The sequence below is a fragment of the Piliocolobus tephrosceles genome, chromosome 7 (genome assembly GCF_002776525.5).
Source record: "Piliocolobus tephrosceles isolate RC106 chromosome 7, ASM277652v3, whole genome shotgun sequence".
Taxonomy (NCBI): Eukaryota; Metazoa; Chordata; class Mammalia; order Primates; family Cercopithecidae; genus Piliocolobus; species Piliocolobus tephrosceles.
Window position 1 is genome coordinate 102,287,449 of NC_045440.1, and position 19,762 is coordinate 102,307,210.

Consider the following 19,762-nt stretch of genomic DNA (forward strand, 5'->3'; position numbering starts at 1 on the left):
TCCTTCCTTCCTTCCTTCCTTCCTTCCTTCCTTCCTTCCTTCCTTCCATCCTTCCTTCCGTCTGTCCTTCCTTCCTTCCTATCTCTCTCTCTCTTTCTCTCTATCTCTTTCTTTCTTGCTTCTTTTGTGTTTTTGTTTTTGTTGTTTTTTTTTTAAGACTGGATCTCACTATGTTGTCCAGGCTGATGTCAAACTCCTGGATTTGAGCAATCCTCCTGCTTTGGCCTCCCAAAGTGCTGGGGCCTCTTTGGATCTCTTGAGCTATTTTCATTTGGAGACCAGAGTTCTATTGCAGAAGATACTTGTGGAGCATGAGCTACTTTCCAGGAATCTAGAATTCCTTTTGCTCTGTGGCGGTTCTTTATTTCCTCTATCCCTATTCCTTGTCACTGAGTTCTTTCCTTTTTCTGTTTCATCACCTTTAGCTTCCTGTCTTCCCTGTTGCTCCCCAGCCAGACACTGATGGAAAGTGAAAAATCAGTAATATCAATTGTTTTCCCTTTTTTAGCAGAATATTATCATGTATACTTGGTCAAGGACAGATAAATAAAAATGAAAAGTTTATTGGATGAAACAGTTGGAAAGCTACAGTTATAATAATGTTGGTTCCGAGAAATTCTATGAATAGCCTAATTCAGTGATAATATATTGAACTTGGAATTGTTTTTTAAAATTTAATTTGGAAATGAAATTTATTTATATTTTTCTAGAAATCTAACAATGAACAGACCTACAAGAGAATGGGAAAAGACTGATTTTCCTTAAAATAAAAGGAACAGATGTCTCCATTTAACTCTCTAAGGAAAGAATTCTGTTCCTTGAGTGGTTGAATTTCAGGGTGTGTTGTTTAAGCTGTTTATCTGCCATTTTCTTCCTACCTCTTTGAAAAAAAAAAATTTAACTACGAACAGAAAATCCTTGTTGAAAAGGAAGTCCAAATTATCTTTCTGCCAGTCTCTAATACTGAATTTATGAGTTTAATATCGTACAAAATGAACATATGAACATACATATGTTGAAGAGAAAATATTATTCCATTTTTGTTAAAGTTTTGTTTCTTTGGTTGATATTAAACTGAAATTTATATGATACATGAGATTTGAAACTTAAAAAAAGTAAATGACAATTTTTTTTTTTTTTTTTTTTTTTTTGAGACAGAGTCTCTCCCTGTCACCCAGGCTGGAGTACAGTGGTGTGATCTTGGCTCATTGCAACCACTGCCTTCTGGATCAAGCGATTCTCCTGCCTCAGCCTCCCATGTAGCTGGGATTACAGGCGCTCGCTACCTTGCCTGGCTAATTTTTGTACTTTTAGTAGAGAGTCCATTTCACCATGTTGGCCAGGCTGTTCTCGAACTCCTGACCTCAAGTGATCCGCCTGCCTCGGCCTCCCAAAGTGCTGGGAATACAGGCCTGAGTCACAGCGCCCAGCCTGATAAAAATTTAATATAGTTAACTATTCATTGATGTTTATTGACTTCATTATAAGCTATACATTTAATTAAAAATCAAACTATGAGTCTGCAAACCAGATGCTGTCAAGCAAATTGCCATCCATGATCCATAATTCTTTTTATATTTTTAACTCAGACAAATATGTAAGATTCAGTAAATTTTAATGTTTCAAATGTTTTCCAAAAAATTATCAGAAGCGCCCAGTTATAAAATAGTTGGATAATCCATTTACCCCAAATGAACTACCTGTTTGTGTGTGAGGTAGCAATCTTCTGTGACACTACTACCCTTAATTCATATGCATTCCCTCTTCACATGAAGAGTACAGACAACAAAAAGGGACAGATGAGTCTCATTATTCATTGACTCTTGGTGTTTTCATCGTGTGTTAAATGCCTGATTTCAATTTTACGGCAACAAAAAATACCAATATTTATTCTGAAAAGTAATTGTATGTTCCAAGCGGCCAATATTAACAACTTCCATCACGACTCTAGGAATAATTTGCAGTTCTGAACCATGTTTTAGAAAAACATTTCCAGCGGTCTGTACGAGATTTATTCATATTCCATCATTGATAATAATTGCACTTCTTGGAGCAGGAACTTGAAATTCTTCTGTTGCAAACTATAAGACTGCTGTGAAAGGTGTACTTTCAGGAACAGAGTACTTTTTATGCCAGCCGCGGGTCAGACCTCAGAGTGATCTTAAAGGAACCCATTCACATGGTGGTGCCGGGATGAACCCAGAACCCACGCCAACTCCGCGGAGCAGCCCCACTTCCTCCACGGTGCTGGAGACCACCCCGCCCCACTCACCCTTATCCAATTTTTAAAGTGTGTGATGAAAATTGGTTTCTTTGAAGTTCCTTTTTTTCTTCATTGTATCGTTCCGTAGATTAATGGGTAAAAATTGAGACTGTGCAGGTTGAGGAAAGAGACTGGGAAGCAGCCCTTGAGATCTCCACAGAACCTTAGGGCTCCATGGAACCCAGCCTGCAAACCACTGGTCTAGATGATCCTAAATAAGGTGCTAACTCTAAAACTTATTTATTTCTTTTTAAGGTCTGGCGAGGAAGGATGTTATCCTGAACTTACAGAATTTTGTGAAAAGCATCTTCAAGCCTTGGCCCCTGAAAGTAGAGCTTTGAGGAAAGATAAACCAGCAGCAACAGCAGCCAGTTTTACAGCTGAAGAATGGGAAAAAATTGATGATGATATAAAGGTATAGAGTAATACCAATTTTCCACAGATATTGTTGAGACATTGTATATGTGTTTACTTATCTGAAGTCCTAGGCTTCTTGTTTGTCCGTAAAGGGCTTCTAGTGTCAATTAGGCAGGATTGGTCGCTTTTTACACCCAGGGGAACATTGCAAATTTGCGTGTGTGTGCACGTCCATACATGTGTGCATTTAAATTAGCTGAAGAATATTCCATCCTATTAAAAAACCTATAATTTAATCATCTGCAATAAATAGTGCTGAATAAACATGTTTATTTGTAATTTTTTTTTTTTTTTTTTTTTTGAGATGGAGTCTCGCTTTGTCGCCCAGGCTGGAGTGCAATGGTGTGACCTCGGCTCACTGCAACCTCTGCCTCCTGGGTTCAAGTGATTCTCCTGCCTCAGCCTCCCGAGTAGCTGGGATTACAGGCACATGCCACCATGCCTGGCTAATTTTCGTATTTTTAGTAGCGATGGGGTTTCACCATGTTGGCCAGGCTGGTCTCAAACTCCTGACCTCAAGTGATCCGCCCACCTCGGCCTCCCAAAGTGCTGGGATCACAGGCATGAGCCACCGTGCCTGGCCTATTTTTTGCACCTCCCTGATTATTTCCTCAGGATAAATTATTAGAATTCAAATTGCTTGGTCAGGTATGGTTGCTCACACCACCTGTAATCCCAGTACTTTGGGAGGCTGAATCAGAAGGATCACTTCAGGCCAGGAGACCAGCCTGGGCAACATAGTCAGAGCTGTCTCTACAAAAATACAAAACTTAGCTGGACATGGTGACATGTGCCTGTAGTCCCAGCCATTCAGGAGGCTGAGACAGGAGGATCGCTTTATCCTGAGAGATTGAGGCTGCCGTGAGCTGTGATGGTGTCATTGCACTCTGGCCTGGGTGACAGAGTGAGACCCTGTCTAAAAACAAAAAGCAAGAGAGAGAGAAAAAAAAATTTAAATTGTTTGATCAAAGGGTTTGAATGTTTTTAAGGCTTTTCAAATGTATGTTCTCAGAAAATTTGTACCTTCATACATCAACCCCAACAGTGTATAAGAATGCCCAAGCCAGGTGCAGTGGTGTGTGCCTATAGTCCCAGTTACTCAGGGATGATTGCTTGAACCCAAGAATTTGAGGCCAGCCTAGACAATACAGAAAGACCTGGTTTCTTTATTTAAAAAAAAAAAATGCCCATTTTTAGGTACTTTTTGTTGGATACTGTAATCATTTTTAGTCAATTAAATAGTTGAAAAAATGGTAGTACTGTAGTCCCTTCTTATCTTTGGGGCATACTTTCCAAGACCCCCAGTAGATGCCTAAAACTGCAGATAGTACTGAAGCCTAAATACACCATGTTTTTTCCTCTATATGCATGTCTATGATAAAATTTAACTTATAAATTAGGCACAGTAAAAGATTAACAATAACTAAAAAAACAGAACAATTATAACAACATACTGTTGTAAGAGTTATGTGAATATGAGCTCTCTTTCTCTCAAAATATCTTACTGTATTATACTCACCTATTTTTGGACTGCAGTTGACTGTGGGTAACTGAAACCACAGAAGGCAAAATTACAGATAAGGGGAGGACTATTGTAGTATATTTTTTTATTACTAGTAAAGTTGAGTTATGTTTCATGGATCTGTCACTTAAATTTCTTAAATATTTACAGATTTCTTTTAATCAGCTTTATTGAGGTAAAATTTATATTCCATAAAAATTACCAACTTTATAGTGTACATTTCACTGAGTTTTGACAAATGTATGCGATACAGAACATTTCAATCACCACTAAAACTTTTCTCTTGCCCATTTGTGGTTAGTGCAGACCCCACTGCCTGGGCTTTGGCAACCACTGAACTGTCAGCATAGTTTTGCCTTTTCTAGATTTGTGTGTAAATGTAATCATACAGTATGTTGTTGTTCCTGTGTGTCTTCTTTCACTTACATAATGCTTCTGAGATTCATCTATATGGTTGCTTGTGTCTATAGTTCATTCCTCTGAGTTGCTGAGTAGTATTGAATTGTATGAATATCCTACAGTTTGTTTACCCACTTACCTTTGGTAAGACCCCCAGTGGATGCCTAAAACCTAGATAATACTGAGCCCTAAATATACTATGTTTCAACTGCCAAAATATTTTCCAAAGTGGCTGTACCATTGTGCAATCCTGACAGCAATATATAAAATTTCCACCTGCTTTATATCCTGGTCAGCACATAGTATTGTCAGTTTTGTTAGTTTTAGCCACTCTACCAGGTATCTCATTGTGGTTTTAATTTGCATGTCTCTAATGACTAATGACATTGAGTGTCTTTTCATGTAACTTCTATTGTGAAGTGTCTTTACATCCTTTGCCCATTAAAAAAAAAATTGCATTGTGTTCTTATTGAGTTACGAAGTACTTGTTCTTTATCAGATACATTGCACTGTTGCCCAGGCTGGAGTGCAGTGATACCATCATGACTCACTGCAGCCTTGACCTCCCAGACTCAAGCAGTTCTCCCACTTCAGCCTACAGAGTAGCTGGGACCACAGGCGTGCACCACTATGCTTGGCTATTTTTTTTTTTAATTGTTTGTAGAGACAGGGCTTCACTATGTTGTCCAGGCTAGTCTTGAATACCTGGGCTGCTTTGGCCCCTCAAAGTGCTGGGATTACAGGCATGAGCCACCATGCCCAGCTATCTTTTCTTATTTATTTATTTATTTATTTATTTATTTATTTATTTAGAGACAGAGTTTCGCTCTTGTTGCCCAGGCTGGAGTGCAATGGCGCAATCTCAGCTCATCGCAACCTCTGCCTCCCAGGTTCAAGCAATTCTCCTGCCTCAGCTTCCTGAGTAGCTGGAATTACAGGCATGTGCCACCACGCCCGGCTAATTTTATATTTTTAGTAGAGATGGGGTTTCTCCATGTTGGTCAGGCTGGTCTCAAACTCCCAACCTCAGGTGATCTGCCCGTCTTGGCCTCCCAAAGTGCTGGGATTACCGATGTGTGCCACCACGCCCAGCCTCTTTTCATCTTTTTTTTTTTAACAGTATCTTTGGAAGAGTACAAGTTTTAACTTTTGATGAAATCTTTTTTTTATTGTTTGGGCTTTTGTGTTTTATCTAAGAAATCTTTGTTTAATCCAGGACCTCTAATTTTTTCTCCTAGAAAGTTTATAGTTTTAATTCTTATATCTAGGTCTATAATCAGTTTTAATTTTTGTATTGGTGTTTGAACAAAAAGTATTCAAGCACCGTTTAATAAAATATTATCTTTGAATTTCTTGGTACCATTGTCAAAACTCAGTTGACCAAAGCTGGGTGTGGTGGTGCATGCCTGTAGTCCCAGTTTCTCTGGAGGCTGAAACAAGGAGATCACTTGAGCCCAGGAGTTTTAGGCTATGGTGCACTATTACCAAGCCTGTGAATAGCTGTTTAACTCTAGGCTGGACAACACAGCAAGACCTCATCTCTAAAAAATCTTTTTTAAAAAAATCAACTGGACTGAGCACAGTGGCTCACACCTGTAATCCAGCACTTTGGGAGGCTGAGGTGGGTGGATCACTTGAGTTCAGGAGTTCAAGACCAGCCTGGCCAACGTGGCAAAACCCCATCTCTACTAAATACCAAAAATTAGCTGAGCATGGTGGCATGTGCCTGTAGTCCCAGCTACTCAGGAGGCTGAGGCACAAGAATTGCTTGAACCCAGGAGGCAGAGGTTGCAGTGAGCTGAGATGGTGCCACTGAACTCCAGTCTGGACGACAGAACAAGACTGTCTCAAAAAAAAAAAAAAAAAAAGAATCAATTGATCTTATGTGCGCGTCTATTTCTGACTCCCTCAATTCTGTTTCATTATTTTAATTTTTATATTTATTTTATACTCCTTGATAAGCAAGGCTATCCCGTAGGCAGTCTGTCCACAGTAGCATGTTTCATTATATTAAATGTACATCTTTATTACCTTCTTGTCTTGATTGTAATAGTTTTACAGTAACTCTTGAAATTTTACTGTAATAAAAGGCTGGAAAAAAAAAGAGGCTGGAGGTAGTGCAAGTCTTCCACCTTTGTTCTTTTTAAAAGTTGTTTTGGCTATTTTAGGTCTTTTGCTTATTACAAAATAACTTGCTTGTGTTTGAATTGGGATTGTGTTGAATTTATGGATCAATTTTGGAAGAACTGACATCTTAATACTGAGGTTTCAGATACATGAACATCGTATATTTCTCCATTCATTTAAGTCTTCAATTTTTTTTACAGCAATGTCTTATAGTTTTCAGTATATAGTTCTTGCATAGTTTTGCTAAACTTATTCCTAAACATTACATGTAGCTCATGCTATTATAAATGTTAATATTTTTGTAATTTCAATGTTTTGCTCATCCTGTCACCTCAGTTATGAAAGTGTGTTTTTTTATTATAGTGAAATACATATTACATGAAATGTATTATCTTTACCAGTTTTAAGTGTGCAGTTCAGTAGTGTTAAGCATGTTCACATGGTTGTGCAACCACTCTTCAGAACCTTTTCATTCTGCAAAACAAACGCTACACTCATTAAACAACTCCCCATTTTCCCCACTCCCCTATCCCCTAGCAACCACCATTCTATTGCTGTTCCTGTAAGTTTGACTACTCCAGGTACCTAATTTTAATTTCAATTTTTAATTGTACAAGTTTATATTTATCTAATTGCTTTTTCATATTGACTTCATATCCTGCAATTTTGTTAAAGTCATGGATTAGTTCTAGGAATGTTTTTGTAGATTCATTGGATTTTCTACCTGCAGGATCATGCCATCTGTAAAAAATGAGAGATTTGCTTCTTTGCTATTTATTTATTTATTTATTTATTTATTTATTTATTTATTTATTTATTTAACTTGCCTTATCGAACTGGCTAGAACCTCCAGTTCAGTAGAAGCGGTAAGAGCAGATATCCTTGCCTATTTCCCAGTCTTACAGGGAAATCATTTTGACTTTCACTATGAAATATAATGTGAGCTTTAAATTTTGTGTAGATGCCCTTTATCAAGTTGAAGTTTTCTTCTGTTCCTTGTTTGATGAGAATTTTTTATCATGAATGGGTTTTAAATTTTGTGAAATGCTTTTTCTGCATTTATTGAGATGAACAGATGATTTTCTTTGTAGTCTGTTAATAAGGTAAATTATGTAGATTGTTTTCAAATATTATACCAACCTTTCATTCCAGGATAAACTCTACTTGGTCGTGATATATCTTTTACAAATATATTCCTGGATTTGATTTGCTAAAATGCTGTGAAGGGTTTTTGTGTCTATGATTATGAGAGATATTGGTCAATAGTTTTATTTTCCTGTAATGCCATTGTCTGGTTTTGGTAGCAGGGTAATGCTGGCCTCATAGAAGGAGTTGGGAAGTATTGTCTCCTCTTCTGTTTTCTAAAAAAGTTGGTATATAATTGGTATTATTTCTTTCTTAAATGTTTTCAGTTCACTGTTGACACTGTATAGGCCTGGGATTTTCTTTGTAGGAAAGATTTTTAACTGTGAATTCAATTTTTCAAATAGATACAAAGCTGTTCAGGTTATCTTTAGAGCTCTCTTTCTGTACAGCTTCCTCCTTTCTGATATTTTTTTCCTCTGAAACCTCACAGTCTTGGTCTCCCTAACATCCAAACTTTGTCTGCTGAATTCAGCAAGACCACAGGGTTCTGTTTGGGTACTTTTACTGTGCTGCAACCTGGAAACTGCAGACAGTGAGTTGGAGCAACTGTAGGGCTTACCTCATTTGTTCCCCTTTCTTTCAATAATCACTGTCCTGTGCTCCCTGGTTCAGGTGATTCTCCCACCTCAGCCTCCCGAGTAGTTGGGATTACAGGCACGTGCCACCGCGCCCAGCTAATTTTTGTGTTTTTTCTATTAATGTATTTCTCATTGTTTTTTAAGAGTTCTGTACTGTATATTGTAAATTTTCCTCTAGCTTGTTGTTTACCTTTTAAATGTTGTGTGTGGTGTTTTTTATTTTTAAAAATTTTTATGCTATCCTCTTAATTTTATTCTTTAAGATCTTTTCATCAGCTTTTATAGTTAGGAAGGTTTGCTCTCCACCAGATATATATTTACTTATATTTTCTTAGAGTTTCTTCAGTTTCATTTTGCTTAAGAAATTATTTTTGGGCTGGGCATGAGTGGCTCATGCCTGTAATCCCAGCAGTTTGGGAGGCCAAGGAGGGCGGATCACCTAAGGTCAGGAGTTCGAGACCACCCTGGCCAATATGGTGAAACCCTGTCTCTACTAAAAATACAAACAATCAGCCAGGTGTGGTGGTGCATGCCTGTAATCCCAGCTACTCAGGAGGCTGAGGCATGAGAATCAGTTGAACCCAGGAGGTGGAGGTTGTAGTGAGCAAAGATTGCACCATTGTACTCCAGCCTGGGAGTCAGAGCTAGACTCTGCCTAAAATAAAGAAAAAAAAAAAAAAAAAAAATATATATATATATATATATATATATGTGTGTGTGTGTGTGTGTATATATATGTATGTGTGTGTATGTGTGTATATATGTGTCTGTGTGCATATGTATATAAAATATATGTATCTCACAGATTCTGGAGAACCGGTTTTTTTGTTTACTTTATTTTATTTATATTTTTCTGGGGTTAAAAACAATTTTAAAACATCTAAAAACAATGTTGAGGTATATGCATTCTGTAACTTATAATGCTGCTTTTTAAACTTTCAGCCTTCTCATTTTATTGGCTTGAGCTCAAAAATATGGTAATTAATCTACCAGTCAAAAATAGCACTTTATGTCCAGACTTTTTGGCCTTGTTTTCAGGATGTAGACAGCTTGATTTTAGTTGAAGAGCCTATGTTTTTTCCCATTGTGTTTCTTTGCTCTTCTTGACCACTTTTTTTTTTTTTTTTTGAGATGGGGTCTTGCTCTGTCACCCAGGCTGGAGTGCAGTGGCACAATCATAGCTCGCTGCAGCCTTGAACTCTTGGGCTCAAGTGATCCTCCTCATTCTCCCAAGTAGCTGGGATTACAGGCATTCACCACCACACTCAGCTAATTTTTTTGTAGAGACATGGGTCTTGCTATGTTGCCCAGGCTGGTCTAGAACTCCTGTTGGTCACTTCGCAAGTTAGTCTCCTTTTCACTTGCCTTTCTTTCATACTTTGTCACTTGTCCCCTTTTCTCCATTCTTTCTTGCTCCCTTCCTCCTCTATAAATCTTCCTCTTATCTTTTACCATTCTAACCTTATTGCTTTTCTTTTTCTTCTCATATTTCTCCTCTTTGCCCTTTTTCACCCTCCCTGCCTTCTATATACAGATAGGACAGATAATATAGTTTTTTTTTTTTTTTTTTTTGCTGTATCCCAGTGCTTTTAAGAGTGTCTAACAAATATTAGAACTCTCAATACATCTTTTCTGAATAATAAGTAATACTATTTCACGGATAACAAATATCTTACTCAATTTTTTTTCTGGCACCTGTGACAATTTAATAAACATTAAGAACCTACTATATGTCAGACACTGAATCACAAAGATGAAATTAAGACATAGGCCCTGCCCTCAAGGAATTTACAGTGTAAGAAGAGAGAATAACAATAGATGATTTTTAAATATTTATGCTAATATATTATGGAGGAGAAACACTTTTAGCCCAACTAGGAAGTTCTGGGAAATCTTGCTGAAAAGAATGATGAATAAGGTCTTGCAAGATAAATAAAAGTAGGAAGGGCAACAACAATGTATATATACTTAACAAGACTGAACTGTAGACTTAAAAACTGTTAAGATGGCCAATTTTATTATGTTATGCATATTTACCACAATTTAAAAGAAAAGGTACGAAGTATGTTCCAGATAGTGAGGATGGCAAGATCACATTGTCTAAAAAATTGACTCATAGGAAACTATGATAAATATAGTTGACTCTTGAACTACACAAGGAGTTAGGGGCACTGGCTCCCTTTACAGTCAAAAATCTACTTACAACTTTTGACTCCCCCAGAACTTAACTACTAATAGTCTATTGTTGATTGAAAGCCTTACCAATAACATAAACAGTTGATTAACATATATTTTGTATGTTATATAGATTATATACTGTATTCTTACAATAAAGTAAGCTAGAGAAAAGAAAATATTATTAGGAAAATCCTAAGGAAGAGAAGATACATTTTCTATGCATTAAGTGGAAGTGGATCATCATAAAGGTCTTCATCCTCATCATCATCACATTAAGTAGGTTGAGGAGGAGGAGGCATAGGAGGTGTTGGTTTTGCTGTCTCAAGGGTAGCAGAGATGGAAGAGGTGGAGGAGATGAAAGGAGAGGCAGGAGAGGCATGAGAGGCAGGTGTACTTGGTGTAACTTTGTAGAAATCAATCATAATTTCTGTCTTTTGTTTTTTCATTTCTCTAAAAATGTTACTATATGGTACCAATCCTCCTTCTACCGTTTGCTTTAGTTTTAGTCCCCATATCACAGAGGATAGATGTTGTGAAAGAAGTCAAAAACAGTCTTGAGTAATAGGAGCCCTTCTGCCAGAGTGTCTAATGTTAGTTTATTTTCTGGCATTGCTTCTTCTATGTCTTCTCATTGTCTGGCACTGGTTCAGAAGCACTTACCTTCATGAAGTCATCTTCTGTTAATTACTGTGGTGTGGCGTTAGCACTTGAATTTCTCCAACATCCATATCTTGAAACACTTCACCCCCAACTTTTTTTTGGCATATTCATAATCTCTTTTATGATTTCCTTGATTTGCTCTATTGTAAATCCTATGAAATCCTGGACAACGTCTGGACAGTTTTTTTCTAGCATGGATTTATTATTTCATGGCTTTTTTTTTTTCTTAGAGATGGGATTTTGCCATGTTGCCAGGGCTGGAATGCAATGGCTATTCACAGGCAGGGTCATAGCACACAGTACAGCTACAACTCTTGGGCTCAAGTGATCCTCCTGCCTCAGCCTCCTGAGTAACTGGGGCTACAGGTGCATGTGCCACCACTCCTGGCTTAATGGCTTTTTCTATAATAATGATGGCATTTTCAATGGTGTAATCCTTCTAGACATTCATGATGTTCTATCAGGGTTCTCTTCTGTAGTGTTGACAGTCCTTTCCATAGAGTAGGGCATGCAGTGAAGTTCTTTTTTTTCTTTTTGAGACGGAGTCTTGCTCTGTCACCCAGCCGGGAGTGCATTGGCTCACTGCAAGCTCCGCCACCTGGGTTCACACCATTCTTCTGCCTCAGCCTCCCGAGTAGCTGGGACTATAAGTGCCCACCACCATGCCCAGCTAATTTTTTTTTTATTGTTGGTAGAGATGGGGTTTCACCATGTTAGCCAGGATGGTCTCAATCTCCTGACCTCATGATCCACCCGCCTTGGCTTCCTAAAGTGTTGGGATTACAGGCGTGAGCCACTGTGCCTGGCTGGCATGCAGTAAAGTTCTTAAAGATCTTTGTGACCCCCTGATCTAGAGGTTGAATTAGAGATGTTGTTTTGGGGTAAGTAGACCACTTGACCCCTTTGGTCTTGAACTCATGGGGTTCTGGGTGGCCTGGGACATTGTCCAACATCAAAAGACAGTCCCTTAGTGGCAAGGTACATCCTGACTTCAGGAACAAAGCATTGATGGAACCAATACAGAAAAAGGGTTCTTGAATAGGCCTTCTTGCTGTACAGTCAAAAGACTGGCAGCTGATGTCTATCTTTTCCCCTCAAGGCTTGAGGGTTAGCAGCTTTACAGATAAAGTCAGTCCTGATCATAAACCCAACTGCGTTTGCACAAAATAGTTGAGTTTCCCTTTCCCTTCCTGCCTTAAATCCTGGTGCTTGCTTCTGTTCCTTACTAATAAATATCCTTTGTGGCATTTTTTTTTTCCCTAGAATACAGCACTTTTGTCTGCATTAAAAATCTGCTCAGACAGATATTCTTTCTCTTTAGTGATTTTCTCAATGGCACCTGGAAACTTGTCTGCTGCCTTTTGGTTGGGAGAAGCTGCTTCTCCTGTTCTCTTGACATTTTAAAAGCCAAACCTTTTTCTAAAATTCAAACCATCCTTTGCTGGCATTCAATTCTTCAGCTTTATAGGTTCATCATCTTCTTTTGCTTTAAGTTGTCATATAGTGACTTTGCTTTTTCTGGAATCATACTAGAATCTATAGGAATGTCTTTCTTTTTCTCTTTTTTTTTTTTTTTTTTGAGACTGAGTCTTGCTCTGTCGCCCAGGCTGGGGTGCAGTGGTGCCATCTTGGCTCACTGCAACCTCCGCCTCTGGGGTTCAAGCAATTCTTCTGCCTCAGACTCCCCGGTAGCTAGGATTACAGGCGCCCGCCCCCACGCCTGGCTAATTTTGTATTTTTAGTAGAGACGGAGTTTCACCACGTTGGCCAGGCTGGTCTGGAACTCCTGACATCAAGTGATCTGCCCGCTTCGGCCTTCCAAAGTGCTGGCATTACAGGAGTGAGCCACCACGCCCAGCCAGGAATGTCTGCCTTACATCAATCTTGCACCCACATGAAGGCTGCATTTTCAATACAAGATAAAAAGGCATTTCACAAGAAGTGCAAAGTCTTTGCACCTGATGGTGTAGCCGCAGTGATGCAATGATGGCCTCATAAATTTCCCTCTCCTCTCCTCTCCTCCCTCTTCCTTTCCCCCTCCCCCTCCCTCTCCCCCTACCCTCTTCCTCTCTCCCTTTCCCTCCCCCTTTTCTCTCCCTCTCTTCTCCCTCTTTTTTCTTTTCTTTCTTTTTTTTCCAGTGGTCCTTATTCTGGATTCATTTATTTTGAAATGGTGGGCAACTGCAAATGTAGCTTATGCCAGATCTTAATCTCTGGCACATATCAAGCAATTCAACTTTTTCTTTTGTAATATCATGTGTTTTCTCTGCTTCTTGGGAGCACTTCCAGCATCACTAGTGACACTTCGTATGGGTCCCATGGTGTTATTTAAGGTTTACAGTGTTGCACTAAACATCATAAAAATATGTGAGAACTGTGAGAGATCACTTTTTATGACAAGATGCAGTTTACTAGAGACAAACTGCTTCTGCAGAGATGACTAGTGTCACAAGGCATTTTAAGCAGATACTTGTAACTTAAAGCTTACAACAACAGCAACAGGAGGTGGCTGTGAAATTATTATGTATTGTAGTGTGTAATACAGTCAGTTTTATGCAGTTATGATTTAATACTGCATCCTTATGTCTTTTTTTTACATTTCTCTTTACTGTGAATGGTGCTATTTATGGTCTGTAAGTGTTTGTGTGGGTAAGTTTTGATAAATTTTAACTTTTTATAACTTGTGTATACTTTATTGTAGTAAATGATAAACTAGGCTAATATCTACATATATTTTATGCATTCATGAAATACCTAACTTTATCTTAATTTTTTGATATTTCTAATTCATCTGTGAGTTTTTTCAAACTGTCACAAATCTCCAAATATTTTTCCAATATTTTTACTGAAAAAAATCCACATATAAGTAGACCCATGCAGTTCAAACTTGCATTGTTCAAGGGTCAGCTATAGTTCTTTCTTATGCTTGGTTATAATTATTTCAAACTATATATTTACCTTTTTCTCTATTCTCAGAGTTGGGTATCGGAAATTAAAAAAGAAGAAGATAAAATGCACTTTCATGAAACCAAGACATTTCCAGCAATGAAAGATAATTTGCCTCCAGTTCGTGGTTCAAAGAGCTGTCTTCATGTTGGCAACGTAGGCCTTTTTGATATCTTTGTGGATGGTAGTGGGAGAGGATTGTTGCTGTTTATTAAGGGACAATCTCAGTTTAATTGGAGCAGCCTATGTGTGATGTCCTCTAGGAGAGTTGGGGAGTTTGTTCAGCTGGCTGGGAACTATCACCTTCTTTACTAGGCTGTATCTCATTACTTGGAGATCAAAATGAAACAGTTTTTTCCTTTGAAGTCTTGCATCTGGGGCTTATTTACTGCCTTTAGTCTTTTTTTTTTTTTTTTTTAAATATACGCCCTGTCTCTTCTGTCCAATTTTGATGAGAGCAAAAGGTCTGATTCAGTGTGTGAAAATTTCAGGGAACAATTATATATATATCTAGTAGGGCTACAGAGGATATATCATATTACATAATTTAATTATGGATTTAAAACAGTGAACAGATACTTTCAGTACTTGTAAATGTCATTCCTCTATTTAGTGCATGTTTTTTTCCCCTTATTCCCATTTCTCTGTGGTTGGTCCCTATTTTGTCACATAGACCTCTCCTTTTTAATCCGTGGGCTCCATACAGAAGGGGCCTGTTGAAGTTCCAGGACCATTCTATTTAACTTTAGATTGAAACTGGGTTTCCTAACATCCATCTGACCTTGTAATTTCTCAGATGACTCCTCAAGTCTTTTCATTTCTAGGTTAACTCATTCTTGTTATTCTCATCTTTTCTTTGAATCAATTTTATTTTAAAAATATCCATGGTTCTTCATCACTCTGCTCTCTGATAATTTACCTTCCTGGATCTTTTTACTCCTCATTAGGAATTACGTAGGTAACTGAGGTGTACAGTAATCTGGTGAGGATGCCACTGTCCACAATCGATGAAATTGTATTTATTGAATAGTCGGTCGGGCACAGTGGCTCATGCCTGTAATCCCAGCACTTTGGGAGGCTGAGATGGATGGATTACTTGAGGCCAGGAGTTCGAGACCAGCCTGGCCAACATGGTGAAACCCCATCTCTACTAAAAATGCAAAAACATTAGCCAAGTGTGGTGGCATGTGCCTGTAATCCCAGCTTCCTGGGAGGCTGAGACACGAGAATTGTTTGAACCCAGGAGATGGAGGTTGCAGCGAGCTGAGATTGTCTCCTCTGTCTCAAAAAAAAAAAAAAAAAAAAAGAATAGTCCTTGTGTACTAAGACTGTGCCCTGAAAATATAACAATGAATAAACATTGCTGAAGGAGCAATGGGGTGGACAGACTAGTGGTACGGTAGTTCTCAAAGTATAGTCTAGGAAGCCCTTAAAGTCCCAGAGATTCTTCCAGGGGATCCAGAAAGTCAGTGCTATTTTGAAAATAATACTAGTGCTTTGTCCTTGTCACTGTGTTGGCATTTGCCCTGAGGATAAAGCTGCTGTTGCTTTAACATGAAGCAAGGCAGGCACCACACTGTACATACAGTAAAAACAAATTCCAATAATACTTAAAAATACCTTTAATAAAATAATAGAATATTTACTTTGTTAGATCTTGAACTTCTAGGACATGTCCTTTTAGTATTTTGTGTGACAAAGTGAGAAGTATGCAGAAAGCACTTCCCTGCATAGTGAAATATGATGGTTATGATATGATGCATAGCCACGTTTTCCTGGAACGCTGTTTTTACTTGAAATAATGGTTGACAAACTGTCATTATTCAGACTTGGGATTTCGGCAACAATTTTGTTGAAAGTGAATGAAGCAGGCCTGTCACTTTAAGGAGAACAACTCACAGTATTTGTTGCTAGTAAGCAAATCTGAGCTTTCAAGTGCAAATTAGGTCCAGGCAAGTGGGGCAGTGGCTCATGCCTGTAATCCCAGCACTTTGGGAGGCCAAGGCGGGTGGATCACTTGAGCCCAGGAGTTCGAGGCCTGGGCAACAGAGTGAGACCCCATCTCTACAAAACTTTTTTTTTTTTCATTAGTGTGGTGTGGTGGCACATGCCTGTAGTTGTAGTTCTAGCTACTCAGGAGACTGAGGTAAGAGGATTGCTTGAGCCCTGGAGGTCAAGGCTGCAGTGAGCCATGATGACACCACTGTACTCCAGTCTGGGCAACAGAGCAAGACCCTGTCTCTAAAAACAAAGTGCAAATTAGGACTTTAGGTATTAAATATTTAGTATAATTAATAATATCTAATAATTTAGATATTATGTGTTTCTCAAATTTCTGCTTGTGACAGAAAATAGCCCTTAAGGGGGATACTTGTCAAAGGACAACATTACAACAAATTTCAATATCTAATTGGCTTATATTAACAATTTGTGAATCAGGATGACATCTCCTCTAAAAATTTAGAAAATGTGCTCCAATGGCCATGGCAGAAGAGCTGGTTTTTATAAGGTAGCTTGAGCAGGGACAAGGAATACAAAAAGTAGACTATTTAACAACAGGTTATTTTCCTTATAAGGGTTAAAGCAGAAATTTGGTTATTATCTATGTCTTTTGATTTCTCTAGTCAGATAAGCAAGTTAATTTTGGTTTGGTGACGTGGAACTTTAGCACCAGTGACTACATTTTAGTCTGTTGGGGCCTAGTGCAGGAGCTTAGTCCAAATCACTGACCTCCTATAAATTTTATTTAACATACCTGAAAGTCTTTTTTGATGAGCTCCATGCAGATATTAACAAATTGTGATTTATAAAATTGTATAATGAAATCTGTGAATATTTGGAAAATCTGTATAACTCCAATGACCGATAATTTTGAGGAGTGTGAGAGTGTCATGATACTGAAAAATTTGAGCCCCACTGCTGTAGCATATAATGGATTATGACAGTAAATATGCAGTGTTATGAGAATACGTAGAAGGCACATGTCCCAATCTTTCAAAGTCAGAGAGCATTGCCTTCTTAAAATATCCAAATATAATATTACACATGAGATTTTATCCCATATACTGAGTCCATGTCTTGAGACTTTTATTGCTCGACATTCATTTTTTTATTTATTGAAATTTTTTTCTTCTTTATTCAGTTATAATTGATAACACTTGCATATATTTATGGTGTACAATGTGATGTTTTGATATATCTACACAGTTTGAAATGCTTACCATAGTCAAGCCAATTCATGTCCATTTCTTGATCCCTAAAGGGGGATATTTTTTGTCACAGGTAGGTATTTGAGAGCCACGTATGAATATTAAATACCCCTGATTTTGCATCAATGCCTTTTGAAACTAAGTGATACCATTTGTATTAGTTTCCTAGGGCTGCCGTAATACCACAGGAAGTGGTTGGCATAAAACAACAGAAATGTATTCTTTCACAGTTCTAGGGGCTAGAAGTACAAAATCAAGGTATTGGCAGGGCCTTGCTTCCTCCAAAACCTGTAAGGGAAGATCCTTCTTTGGCTCTTCCAGCTTTTGGAAGCCCTGGCCTTCCTTGGCTTGTAGCGGTACAACTCTAAGCTCTGTTTTCATTTTCACACCGCCAGCTTCCTTCTGTTGGAACTTCTTCTCCTCTTTTTATAAGGACACAGTCATACTGGATTAGGGCCCACCCTGATGACTTCATCTTCACTTGATTATATTGCAAAGACTCTATTTCCAAATAAGGTCTCATTCACAGGTACCGGGGTTAGGACTTCATCATACTATTTTGGGAGACACAATTCAACCCATAACATCATCTTAGCATTGAGAACATTGTCTTGATGAGCAGGAAATCGAGTGCAAGCATCAAATGAGACTTTTTGAGCCTGTAAGGACTGCATAGTACTCATTTATGTGGTTTATATAGTTCCTAGTATTGCTATTAGCAAACCTGAGCCTAATGAGAATGAAGATATATAACAGTTTAAAAACAAATCAGCAACTACTTTATTATCATAAATTCTGCTATACTTCCCTTTCTTCAGACTATATAGATAAATATTTTAAAGTTAATATTCCTTAGTACTTATCTAGCAAAAAATTGTACCTTCTCTCGGAGACTGATTATTGGTGAGCATTATGGCTATTGTTTTCCTTTCTCTCGTTCTGTTCTGGTGCAGAACCTGCCCTCTGTCTTCAGCAGTGGGAATGTGGCTACTTTGGGCCACTGTTAGTGCTTGGTCAAGATGGGCCCATGACCTGAGCTAGCCAATCAGTTCTTCCTTGGAATTTCTCTACCTGAAGACAGAGAGAAGAGTCACTCTCCTTTTCCTCTGGTGGAGAGAGCTGTGAGGTTATAATTCCAGAATGCTTGTGGCGATGTTTCCTGCCACATAAAGAAAGCAAGTACCCATCAGGGAAAGTGAAATCAGTAGGTAGAGAGGAGCAGAGACTGGGAGGGATATGGAGAGCTGGAGAAAGGGCATAGGAATCCCCTCATCCAGCAATACCCCTGCCCTTCCATCCGTTTAGTTATATAAGCTGATAATTTCTTCTTTTTTAATGTAATTATTCCAAATCAGATTACTGTCATTGCAAACTTCTGACTAACATAGCAGTTATTCTTGTTTCTCCAATGTCTAGGTTTGAAAAGAATGAATCAGAATTTAGTACTTTTTTATTATAAGAAAATCAGTAATAATCATATTCACATATAAGTTTTAAAACTATATATATATATATATACTTAAAAACCTATAGATTGTCCCCAGAATTAACTACAAATTTAAAATTCTTAATAACTTTAATGCTGAAGTTATAGTAACTTCCAGGGTACCTATTTTTCTTATCCATTCCATTTGTATATCTTTATTTTATTTTTTTGAGACAGTCTTGCTTTGTCACCCAGGCTGGAGTATAGTGGCTCAATCTCTGCTCACTGCAACCTCCACCTCCCAGGTTCAAGCAGTTCTCATGCCTCAACCTCCAAGTACCTGGGATTGCAGGCATGTGCCATCATGCCCAGCTAATTTTTGTATTTTTAGTAGAGACGGCATTTCTCCACATTGGCCAGGCTGGTCTGGAACTCCTGGCCTCAAGTGATCTGTCCACCTCAGCCTCCCAAAGTGCTGGGATTACAGGCATGAGCCACTGCATCTGGCCTCCATTAGTATATCTTAACCCAATACTTTACATTGCATTTACAGTAAAACCTGATAATCTTATATTAAATATATCTCATAAAATATGATTTTATTCTTTTAGGAAAAATGTTCTAAAAGACCAACTAAAAAGAAAACTCCAAGGGATTATGCGGAATGGGATAAGTATGTTTTACATGTCTTTGTATAAAATGTATCACTAAAAAAGTTATCTACCACAAAATACTGCAGTAATTTCTTAAATAATTATTATAAACCTGAACATGTCAAGAATACCAAATTACTTCAATAGAGTACTGAGAATATCTGGCCTCAGCCCTTTCGATGTTTTTTTCAGTACATAAAAAACTACTATATCCTTTTTTTTTTTTATAAAACCAACC

The 19,762-nt window shown here is 38.0% G+C and overlaps 1 protein-coding gene and 1 pseudogene across 1 annotated transcript in view; one reads left to right on the forward strand and one right to left on the reverse strand.

Annotated features, from left to right (window-relative positions):
- LOC111520886 (sperm-associated antigen 1) overlaps positions 1–19,762 on the forward strand; it is a 78,225-nt gene that overhangs the window by 2,188 nt on the left and 56,275 nt on the right. The window contains exons 2-4 of the mRNA XM_023183980.1: positions 2,519–2,678; positions 14,267–14,392; positions 19,483–19,544. Of these exons, the coding sequence (XP_023039748.1) occupies positions 2,519–2,678; positions 14,267–14,392; positions 19,483–19,544 (348 nt within the window). The remainder of the gene's footprint in view (positions 1–2,518; positions 2,679–14,266; positions 14,393–19,482; positions 19,545–19,762) is intronic.
- Positions 1,863–2,181, reverse strand: LOC111520908 (annotated as a pseudogene).